Genomic DNA, 22,363 nt, shown 5'->3' with positions numbered 1-22,363 from the left:
TCCCCTGTCCCCCAGGCCCCAGGGTCTCCCTGTGGGGCTCTCCCAGATCAGCTGCTTGCCCCAGGACCTCGGGCTGTTTCTGAAACCCCAGTCTAGGCAGTGGGGGCGACTGTCCCAGGTCAGACTCAGGGCCCGGACCCAGGCTCAGAAACCCTTCCCGGACTGGGGGAGGCCAGGCCTGTGTGCACAGGCTGGGGACTCCCACACCAGACGCCCACCCTCCCGGAAGGTTCCACAGGGCCCGCTCCCCAGAGACCGGCCACACTCCACAGTCAGGGGGATTTTATTTCTAGAAAAAGTGGCAAGCTCTGCGCTGCATGGTGCCCAGCGCACACAGCTGGCCCAGCGAGGCCCACGGGGAGCAGTGACCCCGCACGGGTGCCCCCACGCCCCCCTAGACCAGAAGGTGGGCATCCAGGGGCCTCAGTGCTGTCAGAGAGCCTGGCGGACAGCAGGGGCACAGCCAGGACCAAGAAGGCTGCAGCCCCCGCCTGCCGCCGCCCGCAGGCTCCCGGGAGGGAGGACAGGCGGCCTCAGAAGCCCTTGTCGATGCTGAGGCTGCGGCGGGTGACGTGCTCCAGCTCCCCGGACACGTAGTCGGCCATGCTGATGCGGTAGTGGGCCAGCATCTTCAGCATCAGCCGCAGGTTCAGCCACCACTGCTCCCGGGGCATGCGGTGCCTGTGGGGGGCGCGGGGGGGCAGGGCTCAGGGGCCACAGCAGGACGGCAGCCCCCGCGGGACCCGGCCCCAGAGCACGGCCGCCCCCATCCCTCCCGCATCTGCTCCCGGGACAGGCCAGCTGGGCAAGGGGGGCACAGGGGTGGTCCCGGGCATGGGGACGGGGCCACCTGCGGGGTCAGGGCCGCCCCCCGCTGTCTCTGAGGCGCTCACTCAAAGTCCGTGTCCTTCTTGAGCTCGGTGACGGGGCTGAAGGCCACCGCCTTCTTCCGCAGGCCGATGACGCAGGCCGAGTCCGGGGCGTTGGCAAACACCCGCCCTGGGGACACAGGCTCTGGTTGGTGGCCCTGAACCCTGGGTCCTGGCAGAGGGCAAGGTCGGGCCCAGGGCCGCCACCCCGTCCCGCCACGCACCATTGCGGTAGACGGCCCGCAGCTTCTCCGACATCCAGAGCATGGCCTTCACCCCAAGCTTGGTCCCATAGTTCCGGTCAAAGGGGGTCGGGGCCCCGCCCTGGAAACGCAGCGGGGACGAGACAGGTGGGCACTGCCAGCAGCCCGGCCCCACCGTGACGCCAGGGGAGCCCCACCACGCCGCACCCCATTTCCCATCCGCTCCCTCGTTCTCCACCCCGAATCCGGCCCGAGAACCACCTCCAGGGGCTGGCGGGCTCCCCCAGCTGGGCGGCCTTTGGGGGCCCACCCCCGGCGAGTGCGTAGACCCCCGGAGAGGGGGGCCCCCACGTGGGCTGGGAGCCCACAGCTCGGGCTGCTGGCAGGGCCCCCCGGAGGGAGGGGACCGGGCCGGCCCCTTCTCAGCACTGAGGACTCGGGGGACAGGCGCCTCGCCCCCCTCACTGCACCGAGGGATCCGGGCACGCGCGGGAAGCGGCCCGTGGCCTGCGACCAGGGCGCCGCGTGAGGCTGTGAACAAGGAAGGGCCCGCACCCCGCCATGCCCCCGGGAGGAGGCCGAGCCCGGAGCCGCGGCCGTACCTGCTGCAGGTGGCCCAGAACGTTGGTCCTACAGTCAAACACGCCCTTGCCCTCCGAGGAGTACAGGTTGTACAGAAACTCGGTGGTGTAGTGTTCGTGGCACTTCTCGTTTCTGGAAGGAGGGGCCCGGCCCGAGTTACGTGGGAGGCGGCCAGGGTCTGGTCCCAGACACTGACCCCCTGCCGGGCCACAGACCAGTTCTGGGAGAGGGCACGGCGCCCCCGGCGAGGCCCGTCCGGCCCGGCTCTGCCCAGCGGCCCCTCCGCAGCCCCGTCGCGAAGCCCACCGTGGCTCGGGCAGACCCCCTCCCGCCCAGACCCCCGCCCGCAGCAGCCTCACCGCAGCACGAGGCCCCGCTGGATGTCGGTCTTCATCTTCTCCGTCATGTGCTCCACGTTGGCCTGAGCAGACGGGGGACGTGAAGGGTGAGCAGGGAGTCGGCCGCCGTGTGGCCGGGGACCGTCCTGGAGCTTGTGTGACCGGGGCCGTGGGGAGGCCTGCAGCTGCTGGCAGGGCCCCAGGGACAGGGCTGGGCCAGGAGGCCACGGCGGCCACAGAGTAGACCCAGGGTGAGGGGGGCTGCGTGGGTCTGCAGAACCCCACCCAGCCCCACTGCGGGGTCCGCTGCGGGAGATGGGCTGGGGGCTCAGCTCACTTTCAAGTCTTGGATGTTGAAAGGATCCTCGAAGACATAGGCAGCGTCGGCTCCCACCGCGATGCCGGTCACCGTGGCCAGGTAGCCGCAGTAGCCGCCCATGGTCTCCACGATGAACACGCGGCGCTTGGTCCCCGAGGCCGACTGCTTGATGCGGTCACAGCTCTGGAGGACGGAGGCGGTCAGGGCCTTCCCCGGGGCCCCAGGGCGCTCCCCAGAGTGCACTGTGGAGGGGCGGAAGCCAGGATGGCCCCGTGCCCCGCCGTGCCCGGGGGTCACAGCCTTCCCACACACTCTCCACAGGGCCATCTGAAGCAGGGTCCTCAGCCAGGGCCACTGTGCCCGCAGGGAGACAGGAGAGTCAGCAGCACCTGCTGGGTGCAGGCCAGGGTGCGGCTAAAAGGCTCTGACGTTGGGCCTGGGAAACACCCGGCCTTCCCTTGCTTAGCGGTCAGCGGAACCGTGGGGTCACGGGAACAGGGGGCCCGCACCCCAGCCGCCACAGGATTGTGGGAACAGGGGACCAAGTGACACGATGCCCACATTCTGTAGGTGCCAACAACGATGTGACATAGGATAATTCTTACCCAAAAGTTTCAGAGTTTGAAAAGGAAATTGTAACATTAAAAATCTGAGAAAAGAGAAACCAGCAGGTGAACCACGAGCTTCAACCCCAAGTAAGAGACCAGCAGGTGACTGGGGGCTGAACCACGAGCTTCAACCCCAAGTAAGAGACAACCAGCAAAGTGGAGGAAAATGCTCTCATGTTTGCCAAAGAATCGATAGCCTACATATGTAAAGAGCAATTACAAATAAAAAACTCAGCAAGAGAAAAACGGGCAAAAAACAGGAAAAGGGAATTTTTCCATAAAATCCTCCAACGGGTAATAAACAGAGAAAAAGTTCCTCTTCACCCGAAATCAGAACTCTAAATTAAACAGAATGCCATTCTTGCCGTCATCGAGGCAAAGAAAACAGGACCGTGTCAGGTGCTGGTAAGGAGCCGCGGGCAGCCCACGGCGGAGAGATGGCAGGGTGTGAGGTGAAGATCGTGGGCTCCCCGGGTCAGCGGACCCTGTAGACTCGTTTGTTCTCTCTTCTCCTGACTGTAGTATCACACAGGAGCCGCTCGGCTCAGCCCAAGACGCCCCCACATACAGGTGCTGACCCCAGCGGGTTCATGGAGGGTCATGGATGGGGTGAGAGTCCCGGGGAGGCCCCCACGGAGCTCCGGGCAGGCACACACCCTCCCACATCCCAACCAGGGGCCTGGACTCTCCCACACCCACGTGTGGCTGCTCACGGGACAGGACCACGGCCCCCTCCACACGGGCATCAGCCCCGCCCACAGACCTGCGGGCCACCCACGAGGCCTTCCTTCCTGCCGCCCCTCCCTCCCAGGGCCACGCCGTGTCCTCCTGCGTCCCACCCACGCGGGGGATGGGGGGCGGCAGCGTCCTACCTCCATGGCAGCGTTGACCGCGGTGTCGGAGCCCAGGCTGAAGTCGGTGCCAGGGACGTTGTTGCTGATGGTGGCGGGGACCACGCACATGACAATGCACAGCTCCTCGTAGCGCCCGCGGGCCTCCACCAGCTGCAGCACGCCCTCGTAGGCCTGGGGGTGCACGGGCGGGCACCAGGGGCTCAGGGATGCCCGTGAGGCTAGGCTGCGGCCGCAAGGGGCAGGTGGGCTCCCAGGCCGGGCGTCCCCGCCCCTCCCACCCAGCTGACCCACCGTGTGCCTGGGATGGGGGCGCGGGACCCACCTGCTCCCACCCCCAGGGCCGCGACCAGGCGCACCCCACCCAGCCAGCTGTGCGGCCGTCAGCCGGGGAAGCTGGACTCCAAGGACAGGAAGAAGGTACCCGCCCTGCTGTGGCCCCATCCACCTGGTGCCGGTGGCAGGGGACTGGGGCCGCTCCGGGAAAGGGCAAGACAGGCGTCGTTTACAGGGAGCCTGAGCACCGGGTCCCCCCAGCGGGCAGCTGAGATGCTCAGAACCCCGCCCGGGAGCTGCACAAGGGACCCCAGCTCACAGGCGGGGCAAGGCCACAGCAGGGAGGGGGAACAGGCGAGGGGGCCATGGGGCTCGGCACCCCGGGCCGCCCCCGGACCAGGAGCTGCTGCGCCTCCCCTGCCGCTCCCCTCCGTCCCCCGCCCGCCCCCCCCAACCAGCACCCGGTGCCCGCGTCAATCTGCACATCGTGAAGCCAACACTGAACCCCGTGCCCGTGGCCCCGTGCGTGCGGCTGGCCCGTGGACTTCCCCGCACGCGGGGCTTCCGGCAGGGACGACCCTCCGGCGTCCCCGCCCCGAGCTGGTGCCCCGCCGCGGCCCTCACCTCGAAGCCGCCGATGACCAGCAGGGCGTGGATGTTGTGGGCGCGGATGTTCTCCACGATCTTCTCCAGGTAGCTCTTGGGCAGCGTCCTGCGGCGCACGAAAACCAGATGAACATGGCACCACACGCAGGCTACGAGGACCCGCCAACACGGCAGCCGGCCGCGGGCGACCGCGGGCGACATGCTGTGTCCCCAGTTGGAGGTGGAAGAGGCTCGGCACCGGGGACGTGCGGGGCCCACCGTGGGACAAAGAGGCCCGAGCCCCTGCTGGGGGGGAGGGGCGACCCTCGTCTCCCGCCCCCCGGAGCCCACTTCCTGCCCGACGGGATGTCCTCCACAGGCGCAGGGCCACCCGGGCAGCTCTCCCTGCACAGGTGACCTCGGTCAGCTCTCAGCCACGAAGGGGCAGGCAGGAGGTCCACCAGCCAGAAGTCGGGACTCAGTTCCCGGCCACGGGGCGAGCGTCCCCTTGCAGCCACCTGTGTGTCCCTCCCCCAGCCGCCCACGGTGGCCAGGGAGCCCGGGCCCTCAGCCAGCAGCTCACCTCTTGGTCCCCAGCATGGAGCCGCCCCGGCCCAGCCAGCCGGCCACGTCGTGCCAACTCACTTCTTGCACCTGCGGGGAAGCGGGGGAGGTGCAGCCTCAGGGGACAGGCCGGGCACCCTTCCTCCTCAGGCGACGGGCCCATGCTCAGTGCGAGCCCATCCACGCGGGACCAGCGGGCTGTGCCGGGCACTGAGTAGGGCACTGCAGGCCAGACGCGGTCTGGGGCCCCACCGAGGGAGCTAACCCTCTCCCGAGGACCAGACGCGGTCTGGGGCCCCACCGGGGGAGCTAACCCTCTCCCGAGGACCTTCCCCGCTGCCTTCTTCAGGGACCCGACCGGGGCCATCACCCTGACTTTGTGCCTTGTTCGAAAGGCACAGTCCTTGTTCTCTGTGAGCAAGCTGGGGGCGGTCACACGACTCCCACACATGCCACCGCGCCCGCACGGCCACACCTACCTGACCCTTGGCCAGTCCCTCAAAGCCATCGTGCACGACGTACACCGTGTGGCCCTGGGAGATGCCGGACCGCACGGCCGAGCGCACCGCCGCGTTCATGCCGGCCGCCGGGGCGCCCACGTTCAGGATGGCCAGAGAGAAGTTGGTCTTCGAGAAGGAGAGGGGACAGGAAGGTGAGCACAGGGCTGGGAAGGAACTGGCGGAGCCAGACAGAGGTCAGCAAGAGCGCGTCTCCCGGCACCGGGCCCGGGTCTCGCAAGCCTCAGGGCCAGACCCAGCGTGGTGAGGGGACCCGCCGGACCGCAGCTACCGGCTTCCGTGGGACAGTGGGGGCTCCCAGCCAAGCGCGGCAGTGGGGACAGCGGTGCAGGCGCCAGCCGGCATCAGAGCCTATCTAGAAGCTTCCAGCCATCACCCCCCACTCTGGGCTCAGGGCAGCTGGTGCCCCATGCGCAGGGCGAGCAGCACAGACGCACAGCAAAGGCAGCCACGGATGTCACGGAAGTTTTCCAGGAGCCACGTTAAAAGTGCAAAGAAGCAGGTGACACTAGCTTTAGGAGCACGGTTGGCTTAACCTGACGAACCAATGTCACCTCAACCAACTCCCAGCGGCCAGCTTCCTGACCGTGTGCCCGGAGTCTGGCACATGCCAGGCACACACAGCCCACCCCGCCGGGCACCGCGTCCCTAGTGCTCCATGGCCACATGTGGCCGGCCAGCAGCTCTCCAGGCAGCGTGGCTCTCGTGGGTCCTGGCAACACAGCCCTGCCGCCCAGACTCGGTCCCCCTGCAGCGGTTCCAGGCGGGGAGACCACTCGGCTGGCGCGCAGGTGCGGCCGATCCCTCCCTGACCAGACCCGGGACGAATGGGGGCCGGGATCCCGTGGTCTAGGACGGTCTCCACGGGACCCCTTCCTCGTCCCCGGAGCATCAGAACATGTTTTGGAGAAAGCCCACGCCATGAGACTATTAGCTATTTTAGATTCCTTCTGTCCTGACTTAAACCCCCGGACCTGACTTAACTTCCTTCAGCTGTTGGCTAAGCAAGCGGCCAAGGTCACCTCCAGGCCCAGACACCGGCTGTCTGGGACCTGCTGGTCAAGCCTCTCGGCTCACAGCTCAGAACCCAGACAGGCGTGGGCACACGGGCCCCCAGGGTGGACCCCAACCCACAGGCAGAGCCGGGGCAGACCCCAGCAGCGGGCCAGGCTCGCGGAAGCGGTGGCGGTGAGTGACCTCACCTTCTCTTTGGAGAGTTTCTGGTGCGCAAGCAGCTTGTAAATGTTCCAGTTGTTCTCAAAGCTCCTGCAAAGGAAGCCAGTCTGCGCCGTGCAGCCCGCAGCCCTCGGCCTCACCCCTCAGCCAAGCAAGCGCCCTGCACCCAGCCGGGCGGGTGGGCAGCTCGGAGCCGGCAGGAGGCGCGGCCAGGGAAGTCAGAGCTAAAGGTCCAGTTCCCCCCAGCCCCTCCAGGCCTGCCCCCACCACCTCCTTCTATGGACAGACCCCACCCGGGCCACCCTCTCTCCTCTGCCCTGCAGGCAGCTCCCGTCCACCCCACGGCCTGTCTGCTTCCCAGTCACAGGGACCGCTGAGCCCCCGTTCCTGCTGTTCCACTCCACAATGCTTGGCCACACGCTCAGCAGGAAGAGTCTCGGGAGAGATGCGCAGCTTCACCTCTGCAGGCACAGCCATGTGCGAGCCATGCAGGGGTGCGCGGTGGGCCCAGCGACCAGACAGCCACTCCGGCTCCAGGACCCGCGAGGCCCTCACCTGCCGCGGAGCTGGATGGCCTCGTCGAACCTCTTCTCGTCCATGGCCTTTTGCACCTCCTTTGTCTTAACGGGGACGAGAAGCACAGGCTGGAGGAGGCTGGCGCACACGCACACGCACACACACACGTGCACACACACACGTGCACACGCACGGTGCCCGCCCCACTTGGTGGCCTGTCCTGCACCTGCCGGGCCACGGTCACTGTCAAGGCCGCAGTCGGGAGAGCCGGCTGAGACCGGGTGGCCCCCAGGTCTTCCCCGTCCCTCAGCTCCCTGGGGCCCCACCAGGCCCCCGGGACTCTCCTGCCACCTGCAGACCAGGGCCAGCGTCCCCACTCCCTCTGCCCCCCCCGAGCCTCGCCAAGTGTCCCCCCAACGTCTGCAGAGTTCACACAGTGGCTCTGGCCACCCACTGCCCCCACTGCCAGCCTACCTCAAACCCCTCCCCTGCCCAGCCCAGGTCAGGCCAGGGACGAAGCTCCAGGAGACTCGCGACCCGCCACCCCTGCTCTGCAGCTCCCATTCCTCTCTCGGGCTCGTCCCACCTCGGGGACATGCTCCCGCCCCCCTCTCCGACCCGAGGACTGCGGCCAGGACAGGAGGGGGCCGCAGGTAACAGCAGCAGCAGGACCCCAAGGGCGACGGGGTGGGGAGGGGCCTGGGCCTGGGCCCGCTGGGTGGGGGCCCCTCAGAGGCCCCGGGGAGGACCAGGGGGGCTGTGGGCAAGGGGCCGGCAGCGCAGAGCAGGGCATCTCCCTGGGCCTCCCCGCCCGGCCCGCCCCGGGCAGACCAGTACTTACCACCTGCACACACTCCATGAGGGGCAGCCGCACGGACTGGTTCCCCGACAGGCTGACCACGCAGGCCTGCGTGTCCGGCGTGGCCTCCAGCAGCGCCATGACAGCCTCCATGCCCATCTTGCTGCTCTGAGCGGGGACAGGGGCGGGCGGCTCTCAAGCAGGGGCACCACCCCCCCAACAAGCCATGTGCACATGACCCTTCTCGGCTCTGGGCCCACACCATGCACCCCAGGTCTCTGCACCCTCAGCCTCAGGGTCCTGCCTCCGACACACACACACACACACACACACGGTCGAAGCTTCTAGAACAGGTGGTACCGGAACTGACCTCACGCAACCACCACGCACAAGAGCCCCTCTAGGGGCTCAGACAGCCCTACGAGGAAGGCTCGGCCCACCGACAGGCACAGCCTGACGGAAGCTGGGGCAGCTCACTAGGGGGAATCGGGGTCCCTGAGCTTGGGCTCTTCGCCGACGGTGCCACCCGCGGTGTGCAGGGGTGGCCCTGGGGGCAGGGGCTCAGGAGCAGCACAAAATGCTGCTGCTCGACCTGCCCCCAGACTGACCCAGGCGTCTCACGTCTGCCACCGGCCCCTCACACCGGCAGCCCCATCCGTTCTCTTGCGGGGTGGACGGGAGACCCGGAGCCGTCCCCATCTCTGCCCCCAGGCTCAGTGGACGGGCAGCCCTGCCGTCCGGAAACCCTCAGGGGGCTCTCCTGACCTCACCCCTGTAGTCTCACGTGGTCGGGGGGCGGGGGCAGAAAGCGCCCAGCCGGGTGGGTCAGTGTCCCCGCTGCTCCGTGTGGGACTGACTGGGGGGTGGCGGCAGGGAGACACCACACCGGGGCCTCCCGGGGAAGGCAGGTGCAGCTCGCCGCGGGCCCCAGGCCCAGGGTGACCAGCCCCCATAGGTGGGCACTTTACCATCCATGGGGCCTTTCTGGGCCCCTGACCCTGTCCCCATTTGGTGGCACAGGATTCCCACTTGGCAGAGGACCGGGGAACCCAGCAGGGATCAGGACAGCGACGGTGTTCAGGCCGCAGTCCAGGCCTCTGCACCCCCAGACCCTAGGAGCGATGGTGCCGGGCTTAGACCACCCGACATCAGACCCTAGCAGGGCTGAGCCGTGCGCCTCGCCCCTGTGCACCCCCTCTCTTCCTAGAGACCTGCCAAGGGCCACCGCGGAGGGGCTGGCACCAAGGTTGCTGAGGTATGGGGTGGGGATGGGACCCCAGGCCCACATTGCTCGCCACAGAGAGAAACGGAGGGGCCACGCCTCGGTCCCTGAGACCAGCAGCGGCTAGGCCCTGCCCACCACACTCGCCCAGCGCACACACCCAGGGCCAGAGCCCAGCCCCACCTACCAGGATGCGGTCGAACGCCGAAGGGGTCCCTCCCCTCTGCACGTGGCCTAGCACAGTCACACGCGTGTCAAAGCCCAGCCTCTGGACCACCAGCTGCTCATCGGGAGAGAGGAGGGGGTCCTCGGGGTCAGTGCCCGCCCCACAGGCCCCCAGCCCCGGTCCTCGCCGCTCCCCATCCTCAGGGATGTCAGGGTGTCCATGCCCCCGGGGTCCCCGCAGTGCCAGCTCCGTTCCCACAGTGTGAGTTTGGGTGTACAGCCGCCGTGTGACCGTCGGCGTTTCCCTTGTGGCTGTGCGTGGCCGTGTCCCCGCAGCCTGTGGCCATGGTCTAGCCCCTCGGGTCAGGATCCCCCAGGCCTAATAGCTCTGGGCCCTGAGCGCAGACTCGGTGGGGACACAGAAGCTGGACGGCCCATGAAAGGGAACACAGAGGCTCCTGGGGCCTGTGCCCACTCAAGAGGCCGGGGACCAGGGCCCTGGGGTGGGGTGTAGCGGGTGGCTGGAGGTCATACGGAAGCCCCTCCCCACTCCAGAGTCAGTTTTTTGGCTGTTGAGTCCTGCACTCGGTGGGGGTCACGGTCACCAAAGGGCCAGCAGGGGCAAGGGCCCGGTCACGGGGATGTTGCTGGGGGCCAGGACTTGGCCTCCGGGATGGGGGTGGACCTGCCCTGCAGGGAACACGTTCTGATTGGAGACAAGAAGCTGGGGGGGTGCTCCCAGCAGATGTGGGGCCCCTCGGCCTCGGGGGCCAGCCGACTCAGGGAGCCCCGGCGTGCCCGCCCCACATCTGGCTATCGTTGGGAACGAGGAAGCACCCTCTGTCCGCGGGCCCCAGCTAGAGCCCTTGAGGACTGGAGATAAGGGGCCACCCCCACCGAAGCCTCACCCAGCCCACGTCACCCAGCCCCCCCCAAAACTCACGTCCTTCACGTAGCGGGAGGAGATGGGCTTCCCGTGGCGGTCGATGGCGCCCTCGGCGATGATGATGATGTTGAGTCGGGACCCCCGGCTCCGCGTCTGCAGCAGAGAGGCCCCGGGGCCCGGCCGTCACCCGCAGACGCCGGCCCCCGACCCGCAGCAACCCACGCCCTCCCTGGGGTCCACGCTCCGGGGCCCGCAGTCCACACCAGCCGGGGTGGGGGCCCTCCTGGGGGTGGGGACAGGCTGGGGAGCGGGGGGTTGGGGACAGCAGGGGAGGGGGGCGCCCTCAGAGCCGGGAGCCGGAAAGGCCCGGCCCCGCGTTCGCAGTGAGGGAGCCGAGGCCAAGGTCAGCCAGGGACCATGCTACTGAGCCCCACTCCGCAGGGTCAAGGCCACGGGCCCCACTAAAGGAAAGGACTCCACGCACGGACAGAACATGGGCCTTTGGCCAGGCCCTGCCCGGGGCCTCACTGGGACTGGGCAGAGATGCAGCACAGTGGCGGGCAGCGTGGGCAGTGGACAGGATGGACGCCTCCCCCATCCGTGGGGAAGGGACACGGAGCGCCGCCCCGGGCCCACCCGTCTCTCCGAGGGCGACGGAACTGAAGACAGGGCCATGCCCCCGGGCAGCCTCGGTGCTCACCCTGGGGCACAGCCCCAGCCTGAGTGTGAACTTCACGGCTCTACTTCAGGGGTCCCCCCGCCTGAAGTCCCGACCACAGCCCCTTGATCTGAAGGCACCCTCCCCACCCTGGGGCCCTCCTGGGCACCACTGAGCCCCGGGCTGGCTGAGGGGCCAACCTAGGTTGGACACCTTGGGCATCCACAGGGCAAGGGTCTACCCGCTCCTCATCGGCACCCCGACTCCATCCCGGGGGGCCCAGATACTCCCAAATACTCCGCTTGTTCCCCGGACCAGGCCTCAGCCCCCAGCCGCCTCTCCGCCCTCTCCTGCCCCGACAGCCTGCTTGGGGCCTCACCGCTGGGGTCACTGCCCGTGTCCCGTCCACCCGTCTTCAGAAGGCCACTTCCCCTGGCCCAGGCTCAGTGGCCATGGCCCCCAGGAAGCCAGCACGACCGTGACCCGCTCCCTCCCCATGTCAGCACTGACCCCAAAAAGCGGAGCCTGGCGCAGTGTCCCAAGCTTTATCCTCTGCCTTCTCTACCCGGGGACGCGCCCTGGGGACACCGGTCCTGTGCTGACACAGGGCTCGTGGAAGGACCCTCCGGGACAGGACAGTCGCTCACCTCACCCAGCCGCTCACACATCAAGTACTCCCAGCCGTCCTCAGGTGGAGCCTCGGGGATGAACAGCCAGTCGGCCCCCGAGGCCAGGGCGGACACCAGGGCCAGGTACCTAGGAGAGCGGAGGGTTGGGCGCTGCCGGGGGTGGCCGGGTGTAGCCCAGCACCACGGTCCAAACTCCGGGGCCCGGGGAGGTACAGCTCGGAGCCTCATCCAGCCTCCAGACCGGGACTCATCACGCCTCGAACTCTCACCCCTCGGGCAGGAAGCCAGCACCTGCTACGCGCCTCACCCCGACTCCTGCTCCCCGGCAGCCCGTCCCCCGCGAATGGCGGCAGCCCGTCCCCTGCGAACCGTGGCAGCCCATCCCCCGCGAACGGTGGCAGCCCGTCCCCCGCGAACAGCGGCAGCCCCCTTACCCGCAGTGCCGTCCCATCACCTCCAGCACAAAGGTCCTCTGGTGGCTGTGGACACAGAACAGGGTGGAAGGCGTCCGTACGCGCCACAGTGAGCTGCGTGCACGGCCTGGCCCCGCAGAACGGCCGCGGGGCACGGGAGCAGGGCCACGCTGCCCACGGCCACGCTGCCCACTGCCCCAGCCCTCCCCTAGAAATGCCCCAGCGACCCAGCTGACTCAGAAGCAGCCCAAGGACAGACCCACACCCAGGGCGGCTGGGTCTCTTCCTAAAGGCCACCCATGCCTGAGTTCACCCGCCTCTGGGCTGGTTTCCACAGATCTGCCCTCACTGCTCTGGGCCCCTCACCTTCCCTGGGCCTGACCGTCCCTGGCCAGGAGTCTGCACGCCCCCGAGGGGTGCACCCCACCCCAGGGTCGCCAGGCAGCCTCACAGAGACCGCGTGCAAAGCCGGGGCCCCCGCAGACCCCGCAGAACTGCAGCCTCAGCCCCGGAGCCGCCTGCCCCGAGGGGGGGGGGGTGCGCGGCCTCGCTCACCTCTGGGCCGTGGTGGTGATGGCGTCGATGACCTCCATGATGCGGTGCAGGGCCGAGTCTGTGCCGATGGTCATGTCGGTGCCGCAGAAGTCGTTGTCGATGGAGCCCACCAGCCCCGCGATGCTCAGGTGTGAGTACGTCTGCGCCGTGCTCTCCGAGATCTTGCCTGGGCGAGCGGCCAGCATGAGGCCCCGGCCCCGGGGCACCCACACCCAGCCCCCCAGCCGCAGGGCCCCCCATCCCGCGCAGGTCCCCCGCCTAGTCTCCGGGTCCTGCAGCAGGGCTGTGGCGGTGAACGGCAGAGGCTGGTCCTGCGAGGCCTCCCGGGGAGGCTAGGAGACGGCACCCCTGCTCTCCAGGTCCCAGAAGGGCTAAGTAAGTCAACATTGGACCGGCAATCTTGGGGCTCCACATCCTCAAGCTGACAAGGTCCAGAACCCACGTCCGGGCATCAGTTATGGACAGGCCGTGTACACACAGCCCAGGGTGTCACCGGGAAACGGCTGTCCATGCCCAGAAGCACAGGCGCTGCCTGCAGATCCCCAGCGCCGCGTCCCCAGAGGCCTTGGGCTCACACACGGACGTCCTCACTAGTGGCCAGAAGGCCTGCAATGCCCTGACCTTGGGCTGCGCCGGGCCCACCGCTCTCCGCCAGCGGCGAGACACCTCCCGCCGATTCACGGCCTCATGGCCTCGCCCCGCCTGTTCCCGCAACCCCGGCCGCTCCGTGCCGGGCCCCAGACCCACCTGCGGCCACCAGCTCCTCCAGCAGGCTGCCCCACTCGTTGCGGAAGATGTTGGCGCCCGTGAGGCTGCCGTCGCCGCCGATGACGCACAGGTTGGTGATGCCGCGCTGCACCAGGTTGTAAGCCGCCGCCCGCCGGCCCTCCCGAGTGGTGAAGGCCTTGCAGCGCGCACTGCCGATGATGGTGCCGCCCTGCACAGATGACACAGCCCTTGGGGTGCGCGGGGACACCGGGGGACCCCAGGACAGGCAGCGAGGGGTTGCTGGATCTCGCAGAACCAGGAGAGACGGACGAGTCCAAGGGCTTCTCTGGAAGCCAGGGCAGAGGCCCCACCTCCCAGGGTCCTCCCTGCTCTCACGAGCCGGAGAAGCAAGCTACATGCCAGGCTCCGCACATTCAAGGTGGTGGGGAGGGAAGGCTCCGAAATCTGACCCGCGCACATGCATACACAGACGCACACAGAGACACAGATGTGCACACACAACCACACACACACGTGCACAGACACGCAGAGATGTAGGTGTGCACACACACGTGCACACGCAGAGATGCAGACACACAGACGCGCATGCACACACACTGCAGCCACAAACACAAGGAGCTCCGTCAGCTGCAAAAGCATGTCTTCATCAGCGCAACCCCGGCCGGCATGGGTCAGGGGCACCCCCGGGATGTGGCTCAGGGCACGCACCTGCGAGCCCACTGTGTTCCGGCCAGATCCGGACAGCAGGGTGCCCCGTGTCCTACCACGGGCTTGTGAGACCCACCAGGCCGGCCTGGGCCCCAGACTTACAGGGGCTGGCGGAGCAGCACTGCCCTGAGGGCAAAGACCAAATCCTTCCTCTGCCCCCTGGGTGCCTCCGGCAGAGACAGGGATGGCAAAGCGCCTCCCAGCGGCGCCTGCAAATGCTCAGCTTTCCTCCCAGGAGCCCCTCTGGCGCCCTCTGCCCATCTGTCCCCTCCTGTCCCTCCTTCTCTGTCCTGCCCCTCTGTCGCCTCCTCCCTCGATCCCCCTGCCCCCCCGCCTCTGTGCTCTGGGCTCCCCCCTCCCCCTGCCTTATCTTCGACGCTGCTCCACAGCCCAGCTTAGTGCTCGGCCTAAAGCCCCGTCCCCAGGGCCACTCGCTCAGAACAGAAGCCATGGGCGTCCTCACACACAGGGTTAGGGCAGAGTAAATGGCCCGATCGGGGTCTAAGGCCTATGGGACGCCCTCCCTAGACCCCTGGGGTGGAGGACAAGGTCTACGACCAAGCCACAGCCCCAGCCCAGGACACGGCCGGGCTGGCAGAGGGCCGGTGTCTGGTGAAGCCCCAGAAGGAGGCTCATCCACGTCCCCAGGGACTGACCACCACAAGGACGACAAAGTGGCCCCCACGGCACCTGGGGGAGCGAGCTCCATCGGAACGCCCGCCCTGGGCAGGAGGGGTGGGCCGCGCTCGGCACCAGGGTCTGGCTCTTGGCCCCCCACTGCCCTTGCTGACCGCCTGGTGGCTCACGCGATGGCCGGCCACCTGCCACCTGAGCACACAGGCATCTGCCACTGGCAGGACAAACAGGTGACGAGTGCCCACACAACCCGGCTCTGGGGGCGGACGAGGTCCCAAGACCACCTCTGCTCAGGACCCCCGGCCCAAGCGGGGTGCTCTGTCCGTGTCATTGTAGACGCCGGCTTGCCCGCTGCCTCGGTGCCCGGGAAGCCTGGCATGAGGAGCCGGAGCTGGAGGGTGGCAGAGGCCGCTCGGGGGCCGTGGCACACCTTTCCCAGCGGGGCCTGTCCTCCCTCCCCACCCTTCGCTGAAGACCCAGAGCGATCTCGGAGCAGGGACCTTCCAGAGCCATCCTGTCCCCAGCACCCTGGAGCAGCCGCTGGCCAGGTCAGCCTGGAGCCCGCCCGCTGCGGGACGGTGTTCGTGTGCGTTTCTGCACGTGTGCACGTGTGGGTGTGCACAGAGCACACGCCCTTGGGCACGACGGGGCCGCCCCGCGCAAGCCTTACCAGCTGAATGATGTTGGAGACGCTGAGCCAGTTGGCCTGCTTGATGTTCTCGCCGCCTTCCACGAGGCCCTCATAGCCCTGGAACCGGGGGACAGGCATGAGCCCAGCGCGCACAGCACCGCCGGCAGGGAGCAGGGCCCGGAACATCCTCCCCAGACCCCATCTGACTGGAAGGTCCTGGCCGCCAAGGCTCCCCAAGCCCAGGGCCCCCCACTGGCCCTTCCAGAAGACCTTCTGCAGGGTTGGCAAGCCTATTTCCTACAGAACGGACACGCGACAGAGGTGGCCGGCTTGAGGAGCTCCGGGGCAGGTGGCCGGCTTGAGGAGCTCCGGGGCCACGCGCGCCGAGTCACCGAGACCAGAAATGTAACCGGCCCAGCACCCAGCGTCCCTCTGCCCAGGAGCCTCCCACCGAAGACGCTGCTGTCCTGCCTCCTAGGACTACCGACAGGCCACACGAAAGACAGCCCGAGGGTCTGCTCCTTGTGTCTGGCTCAGCCCGGGGTCTGAGAGGCCCACAAGCCACGTGCAGGGGTGTGTGGCCGCTGCTGTGCCCTGGTCAGCCCACAGTCCCATGGGCTTGTGATCTGTCCACGACGGGGGCCATGCGGGCGGTCTCCAGCTCGAGGTTTACAAATGCTGCTGCTAGGGACACACACAGGTCTTAGCTGTGTCCGAGTGATGCTCCGGGGTCGCTGCACCACCCTGTGCGCTCACGGCCACCGCCCCGCCAAGCGGCGAAGAGGCCGGGGGTCGGGCACTTGCCCCCGCAGCGCTGGGCCATGCCAGGCTCCATTCCGATGGTGTGGCAGTGCCTGCGGTGGCTGTACTGGGACTCCCCGGGACGTCAGCTACCTGGACGGCCTCTGGGAGGAGGTGGGTTCCAGCTTCTTGCCCATTTCCCCGCCACACGGCCCAGCCCTCCCGAACTGCAGGGTTTTTTCACAGGGTCTGGACACAGGTCATGTGCGTTGATGAACAGTGGAAAGACACGGCACCACCACGCTGAGAGCAGGGCCACCTCCTTCCTACAGCCTTCTGGGCCCCCCCAGGGACACAGGGAATGAGCCACTGTCCTGCCTGGGGCGGGAGCCCAGTTTGGCTCTGCGTATCTGCTCCACACTCTGCCTCCTCCCCTCGGGGTTCACCCTTGCTGTCCATCGCCTGGGCTTGTGGGGCCTCCCACTCCTGGCGCCGGGGGTGGGGTCAGGAGCCAAGAACCAGAACTGGACAAGGCTCTCTGGGCCACAAGGGGACCTGAGGGACCACCAGGCTGCTTTCTTCCACTTAGGTTAGGTCAGGACCCTCCCTTTCCCCCCCTCCCCTCCCCCATCTCCCTCAGGAATTTTCTGCCGCTAGGACAGAAGCCAGCCCCTCCCCCCCAACCCAGGTACCAAAAAAAGCAAGAAAACGACCTGAAAACCCACAGCTAGCACTGCCCGGGGCAGGCAGCCGCAAACAGGCAGCTCCCCGCCCGCGGAAGCCCAGAACTGGGCGCAGAGCCCAAGCTCGGTGCCGGCCCCTGCCCCACTGTGCACCCTGCGTCCCCGGAGACACGGCTGTGGCTGGGCCGCTCAGCTGGAGTCAGTCTAGCCTTGGAAACTTCTAGAATGTCTCTGCATACCTCTACCCACTGTGTCGCCCTGCCCCTCTGCCCCCAACGCTCCACCCTCTCCAGCCCTCACGCAGGCCCAGCCCTGCGCAGCTCCCTGTGTCACCTCTGAGCCCCGAGGTCCGGTGTTGGCTCCTGGGCCAATTCCGACCTTCCGGGTTTCGGGACTGTGACACGTGCCATCACTCACCATGTTGCAAGGGCTTATGTGCCCAAACATCCCCGCTTAGCCGAAGAAACAGAGGTCACACTCACGGAAGGGAAGACACACCTGTCCCATGTATACCGGCTCGGGGAGCCCGGGCAGGACCCAGCCCTCCCTGTCCATGGAAACTGCCAGTCCCTGGAGACTCTTCCCTGTCCCCTAGAAGGTTCTAGACCATTACCGGTGTGGGCCCCCCACCGCCCAGCTCCTGAGACTCTGCCAGCCTGGTCTGCAGAGGGAGGCCTGCCCACCTGCTCGCTGGTTCTCGTACTCAGACACCCCCAGACATCCGCACCAGCAGCCCAAAGGCAGGGGAGGGAGGCCAGGAAACTCATTACAGTTTATGTAAAAAGTGAAAACAAAGTAACACAACAGCCAAAAACCACAAGGCAACATTCCCTGTGCGAGCCGGTGCCCCGTGTGGCCGTGAGCACCCGCAGGCTGGAGGGTGAGCCTCAAACCGAGACAGGGATGGGGGTGGGGTGGGGGCAAGGCGAAGGAACACGACAGAGCGAGAGCGCCGGCGCGCTCCTCTGTCACTACGGGCACTCGGGACACCGTCTGCCCCCTGCGTGCTGAAGGGGGCAGGAGGGCCGGGGTCCGAGGACGGGGCTGGAAAGACGAGTGGGGATGAGGTCCCGGGCCTCCGAGGGCCACAGCCTCCCCCCAGCCTCCCCCCATCCTGCACCTCAAGGGCCACGGCCCTCCCCACAAGCACCCAGGGTGGGCCCGACACCTGCACCCCAGAGCCGGGGCCCAGCCCCTCCCCATCCATCATGTCGTGACCGGCCTCCACGGCCCCATCCCTGCTCTGAACCGTGAGCCATGGTCAGGGGCCCGTCCTCCCCCCGACACGCTGGCCCCGGCGCACAGCTGGCCCAGACCCCTGTGGGGGTCCGAGAGCCACCCCACGCCTTACCTCGTAGATGAGGAAGACTTTGGCTCCCACGTAAATGCCCATGCGCGTCACAGCTCTGACAGCCGCGTTCATACCTGCAAGAGGTCGGGGCAACACCCATCAGCGGAGGCACACACAGGTCGGGACCCGGGACCCCCCTGCGTCTCGGGGGGCACCGAGCTGGGAGTTCGGGGTCCCACCGCGGGGGGGCTGGCCAGGCGCAGGTGAACCACCGGCGGGCTCTGAGCTCCGGAGCATCAGAAAGAAGGGGCCCCTGGGGTTAAAGCAGAACCCAAGCCAGGGACCAGGTGAGTGTGAACGTTCTGGACCCTTCATGGCCGCATCCACTCCCACACAGGCCACTCGGCAGACCCCCCCCCGACACACCCCTGAGCCCCTGCCCTCTGGTCCCCCTGAGCTGGGGTAGGCAGGCAGGGCCTCTTGCTCCGGCGTCCTGCAGGAGCACATGGCTTCCAGGGTCCCTCACCGCATGTGCGCTCCACCTGGGGCCCCGACGTGAGGACTCTAGGCCCCTGCCCTGGTTACACAAGTCTCTCAGGTCTGCAGCCTAGAAGGCAGGGCCCGGGGGGACAGGGCAGGTCACAGGCTGCGTGGAGCACCTGAGCAGGAGCCCAGCACACAGCCCCGCCCACGTGCAGGCTCCCGGCACGGGGTCCCCGGAGAGCAGACGGGACGCTGCCCACTATCCCCGTTCTACAGAGGAGAAGCCCGAGTCCCAGAGGGAGGGCAGGGGGCCTGCGGGAGCCCCTCGGATAAGGCAGCGGCAGCCCGACCCCTCCTCGTCCCCACCCAGCAGCCAAGAGTCCTACAGCTGAGGTCCAATGCCAGGGGTTCCAGGGGCAGGGGCACCCAAGACATCGCGGGGGACAGAGCACACAGGCCACCCGGGACCTGAGCTGGCCACACTGGCCACTTATGTTCTTGACTTTAGCAAGAGAATCTTGTTTCTATAGGAATCATCGCGTCTCACGATCCCCCGAGGGGGAGAAGCAGAGAATGACCCTGAGGCAGGAGCCCAGCTCCCAGCCGGGGGGGGGGGGGGGTGGCAAGGGAGAGGAGACGGCAGGAAACCCCCCTGCCCCACCGCAGCCCCCAGACCTACACCAGCCCAGGCTTTCCACTCTCTCCCAACTCAGGGCGAGGTCCTTTTGGGCCCACGGTGAGCTCAAGGTCCAAGCCCCAGCTCTGGCCCGGGAGGTGAGGACAGAGAGCACGGGGTGGGGGGGGGGGGGGGGGGGGGGGGGGAGGGCGGGGCCAGGGACCGACGCCCACCGTGGGACTGGAGGTCTCTCTGGTGGCCCCCAGCTGTGTGTGCCACCGGGCAGGCCACCCCTGAAGTCATGATCATCTCCCGAGCCTGCGGTGCGCTTGTCTGGGGCCCTGGAGAGTGGCGGCCCCGAGCTCCTGCTCCTGGTGCAGACCGCGTTCCGGGCCGGTGTGATTTTCAGAGCAGGACTGAACGGCACCGGGCCAGCTGCTGGGGCACGCGGCCGAGGCCTGGCTTCCCTTGTTCACAACCTCACTGTAAGCTGCTTCTTAAAAGAGCCTTTTGACTTCCCTTTAATCTGCTTTTCTTTCTCAAAATAAACCCTAGGCGGCAGCCACAGGCCCCAGGCCCTGGGCGGGGTCAGGAGAGCAAGAGCGAGCCCGAGAAAACCGAGAAAGCCGAGAAAGCCGCAGCTGCCAGACCCCCCCAGGACCCTCGACCCTCGCTGCAGTGGGTGCAGAGACAGCAACCACACCTCTGCCTGAGGTCCGCGTCCTCACGCAATCTTTCCTCCTCGGCCCCAAAAAAAAAATGTGTGAGAAAGTGGCGGTCACACGGTGACACTGGGCTCAGGGAACAACTTTAATTGTGGGCTGAGAAGACGCGCGGAGGGCGAGAGCTAAGTCCCGCCTGCAGGGACCTGGGGGAGAAGTGGGGGGCAGGTCCCACTCTTTCTTAGTCTTCTCGTTACTTGGGCACCAAGTCCTCCCCTGCCACCTTCCCTCCACCAGCCAAGGATGCTCTCGCCCCTTCCCGTTTCCAGAAGGCGAAACCATGGCCCCAAGGGACGCACTTGGGTCAAGTCAGCACGCAGGTCACGGCCCAACCATGACGGGGCCTGGCCCTCCCTGCACGAGGAGGTGCTTTTCCCGCACTCCAACAACAGCAGAATGTAACATCCGGGAAGTGCACCCCAAAGTCCCCACTCCCCGTAGTGCTGTCAGCCCGGCACCTACACGGGCACGCGTCACCAGGTCCCTGTGAGCTCGGCCTTTGGGACCCCTAAACCGAGAACCCACCATCTGGGCCAGATCGTGGGGGCGGAGCTGGCAAGAGGGCGAGCCAGCCCAGGGCTTGCACCCACGGACTGGGTTCAGGAATTACACTCCACAAGGCTCCACTGCTGGCCCCCAGGACACCAGCTAGGCCCTGCAGCTTCCCTCCAAGGCCACCGCTGCCCTGGCTCCGCATCAGACAGCTCCCGCCGCTCACACAGGCTCTGCTCTCACGTGGCCCACCTGTCCGGGCTGGGCTGGCAGCGCCCTTCCTCCCGGACCCTCCACCCACCCAGCCGGGCCACGCCCAGAGGGCTGGGGGCAAATTGCAAGATGGCCCCTGTGCAGGGCAGCACCGGACAGCGGCTAACTCCACCCTTCTGGGCTCCTCCTCCCACCTCTTCCCTGCTTCCGGAGGAGGAATGGGGAGCCGGGGGGCCTGAGAGAGAAGCAGAGGGGTGTGTCTGCGCTTCCTGATCTGGAAGGAGGCAGGCCCGGCCCATCCCTGCAGGGCTCTCCCTTCCGGTTACCTGAGGTCACCCCGGGGTGCAGGGGTCAGGGTGTGCAGTGGGGCTGTGCGGGCTGAGCAAGTCCGGTGCCGCAGCGGCCCCCCAGGCCAGAGGCACTGGAGGGCAGCACTCAGGACCAGACCAAGCCCCTGCGTGGGGAACCCCCCCACCCGACGGAGCAGGCCCCCCGGACCGCTGGCTTCGCCTGTACAAAGGGAGTGCGCACGTCTGAGCACGGAAAATTCCCCAAACCCCACCCAGCGCACCTCCCCCGATCCAGCGAGGCCCCAGACAGAAGGGCTGTTCTGGGTGCGCCTGCCAGCCCCAGCCCCGCCAGCCGGGGTGGAGGAGGAGAGGGAAGGGGTGCAGCGTCGGAGGTTCGGGGAAGCACGACGGCCCGGGTAGCGGGTGCGAACCAGGAAGAGCGGGGCTCCCGGGCCTGCGAGTGGGGCACCTGCCCAGTCCCGGGCACCTCCGCGCATCGTGAGCTCCAGGAAACGGGGTCCTGGCACGTGCGGCCCGGCAAGAGGGACGGGGGGCGGGCGGCCGGCCGGGGGGTGGGGCGAGGGCGCCGGAGTGACGCCGCCACCCGCGCGCGTCCCGGGCCACCGCGGCCGCGCAGACACACCCCCGGCGGCCGGGGGCGGGGCGCGGAGGTCGTGGCGGGCGGCACGTCCGCCGGCTGCTCGAGCGCGCCGGCGGGGAGCCGGGAGGGCGCCGGCGCCTACAGGGGGACCCGCACGGGGCCAGGATGAGCGGCACCGGGGGCGCAGGCTGGAGCGCAGGCCGCCGCGCGCCCCCCGGATCGCGGCCGAGGGGGGCGGGGGCGCCGGGAGGGGCCGAGGGACAGGCAGACCCCCCCGCAGTGTCCCCCCGCCCGGCCAAGCGCCCGCGCCCCCGGCCCACCTTGCGCATCTCCGCCGCTGGTCAGCACGCCGATGGCCTTACCGGCCCCGGACATTCGCAGCTTCTCCAGGTCCACGGTGGCCATGGCGGCGCCGAGACGGGCCGCGCTCGCTCCTGCCGGGGCCGCGCACTGTCGCCGGGCCCGCCCCGCGCCGTTGTCCCCGCCCCGCGCCACGTGTGAGGTCACCGGCCGGGGGCGCGGGCAGGGGCGGAGAGGGCGGCCGCGAGGCGGTTCCGGGCCCCGCTTGGACGACACCGGGCGGCACCGCCACCGCGAGGGGTTCTGCGACCTCGGAGCGACCCGGCCGCGTTGTTTCAATTTAGAAACGCGGCGGCGGACGCACAGGCGGCGCCGCGAGTCCGGGGGCCAACCGCACCTGCCGCCAAGCGTTCCGAGCGCGTACAGACCGTCCGTCCCCTGCCAGGTCCTGCGAAGTATTTGCAGGTCTAGGCCCGGTCTGCGTTAACTTTGCTT

The 22,363-nt window shown here is 68.1% G+C and overlaps 1 protein-coding gene across 1 annotated transcript; it reads right to left on the bottom strand.

Moving 5' to 3' along the window:
- Positions 1 to 267: 267 nt before the first annotated feature.
- PFKL (phosphofructokinase, liver type) lies at positions 268 to 22,034 on the bottom strand. The gene is made up of 22 exons (XM_059392474.1): positions 21,889 to 22,034; positions 18,212 to 18,285; positions 15,476 to 15,553; positions 13,480 to 13,669; positions 12,733 to 12,898; positions 12,199 to 12,243; positions 11,783 to 11,891; positions 10,535 to 10,630; positions 9,614 to 9,706; positions 8,247 to 8,372; positions 7,445 to 7,509; positions 6,916 to 6,979; positions 5,675 to 5,821; positions 5,215 to 5,285; positions 4,671 to 4,758; positions 3,792 to 3,944; positions 2,330 to 2,494; positions 2,014 to 2,075; positions 1,675 to 1,786; positions 1,094 to 1,193; positions 894 to 999; positions 268 to 681 (listed from the first exon to the last, which is right to left on the bottom strand). The coding sequence occupies exons 1-22, from the start codon at positions 21,971 to 21,973 to the stop codon at positions 534 to 536; spliced, it is 2,343 nt and encodes a 780-aa protein (XP_059248457.1). The 5' UTR covers positions 21,974 to 22,034; the 3' UTR covers positions 268 to 533.
- Between the last annotated feature and the right edge of the window lie 329 nt (positions 22,035 to 22,363).

This window comes from Mustela nigripes, chromosome 2 (genome assembly GCF_022355385.1).
Source record: "Mustela nigripes isolate SB6536 chromosome 2, MUSNIG.SB6536, whole genome shotgun sequence".
Lineage (NCBI taxonomy): Eukaryota > Metazoa > Chordata > Mammalia > Carnivora > Mustelidae > Mustela > Mustela nigripes.
This window is presented reverse-complemented; position numbering and strand designations above follow the sequence as displayed.

What these genes read in the sequence shown, in the direction of transcription:
- PFKL (XM_059392474.1), bottom strand. Translation starts at nt 21,973, where the DNA reads ATGGCCACCGTGGACCTGGAGAAGCTGCGAATGTCCGGGGCCGGTAAG. An exon ending in CAGCGGCGGAGATGCGCAAG is followed by an intron (nt 18,286 to 21,888) that starts GTGGGCCGGGGG and finishes GACCTCTTGCAG; the next exon opens with GTATGAACGCGGCTGTCAGA. An exon ending in CGGTCAACGCTGCCATGGAG is followed by an intron (nt 2,495 to 3,791) that starts GTAGGACGCTGC and finishes TCCGTCCTCCAG; the next exon opens with AGCTGTGACCGCATCAAGCA.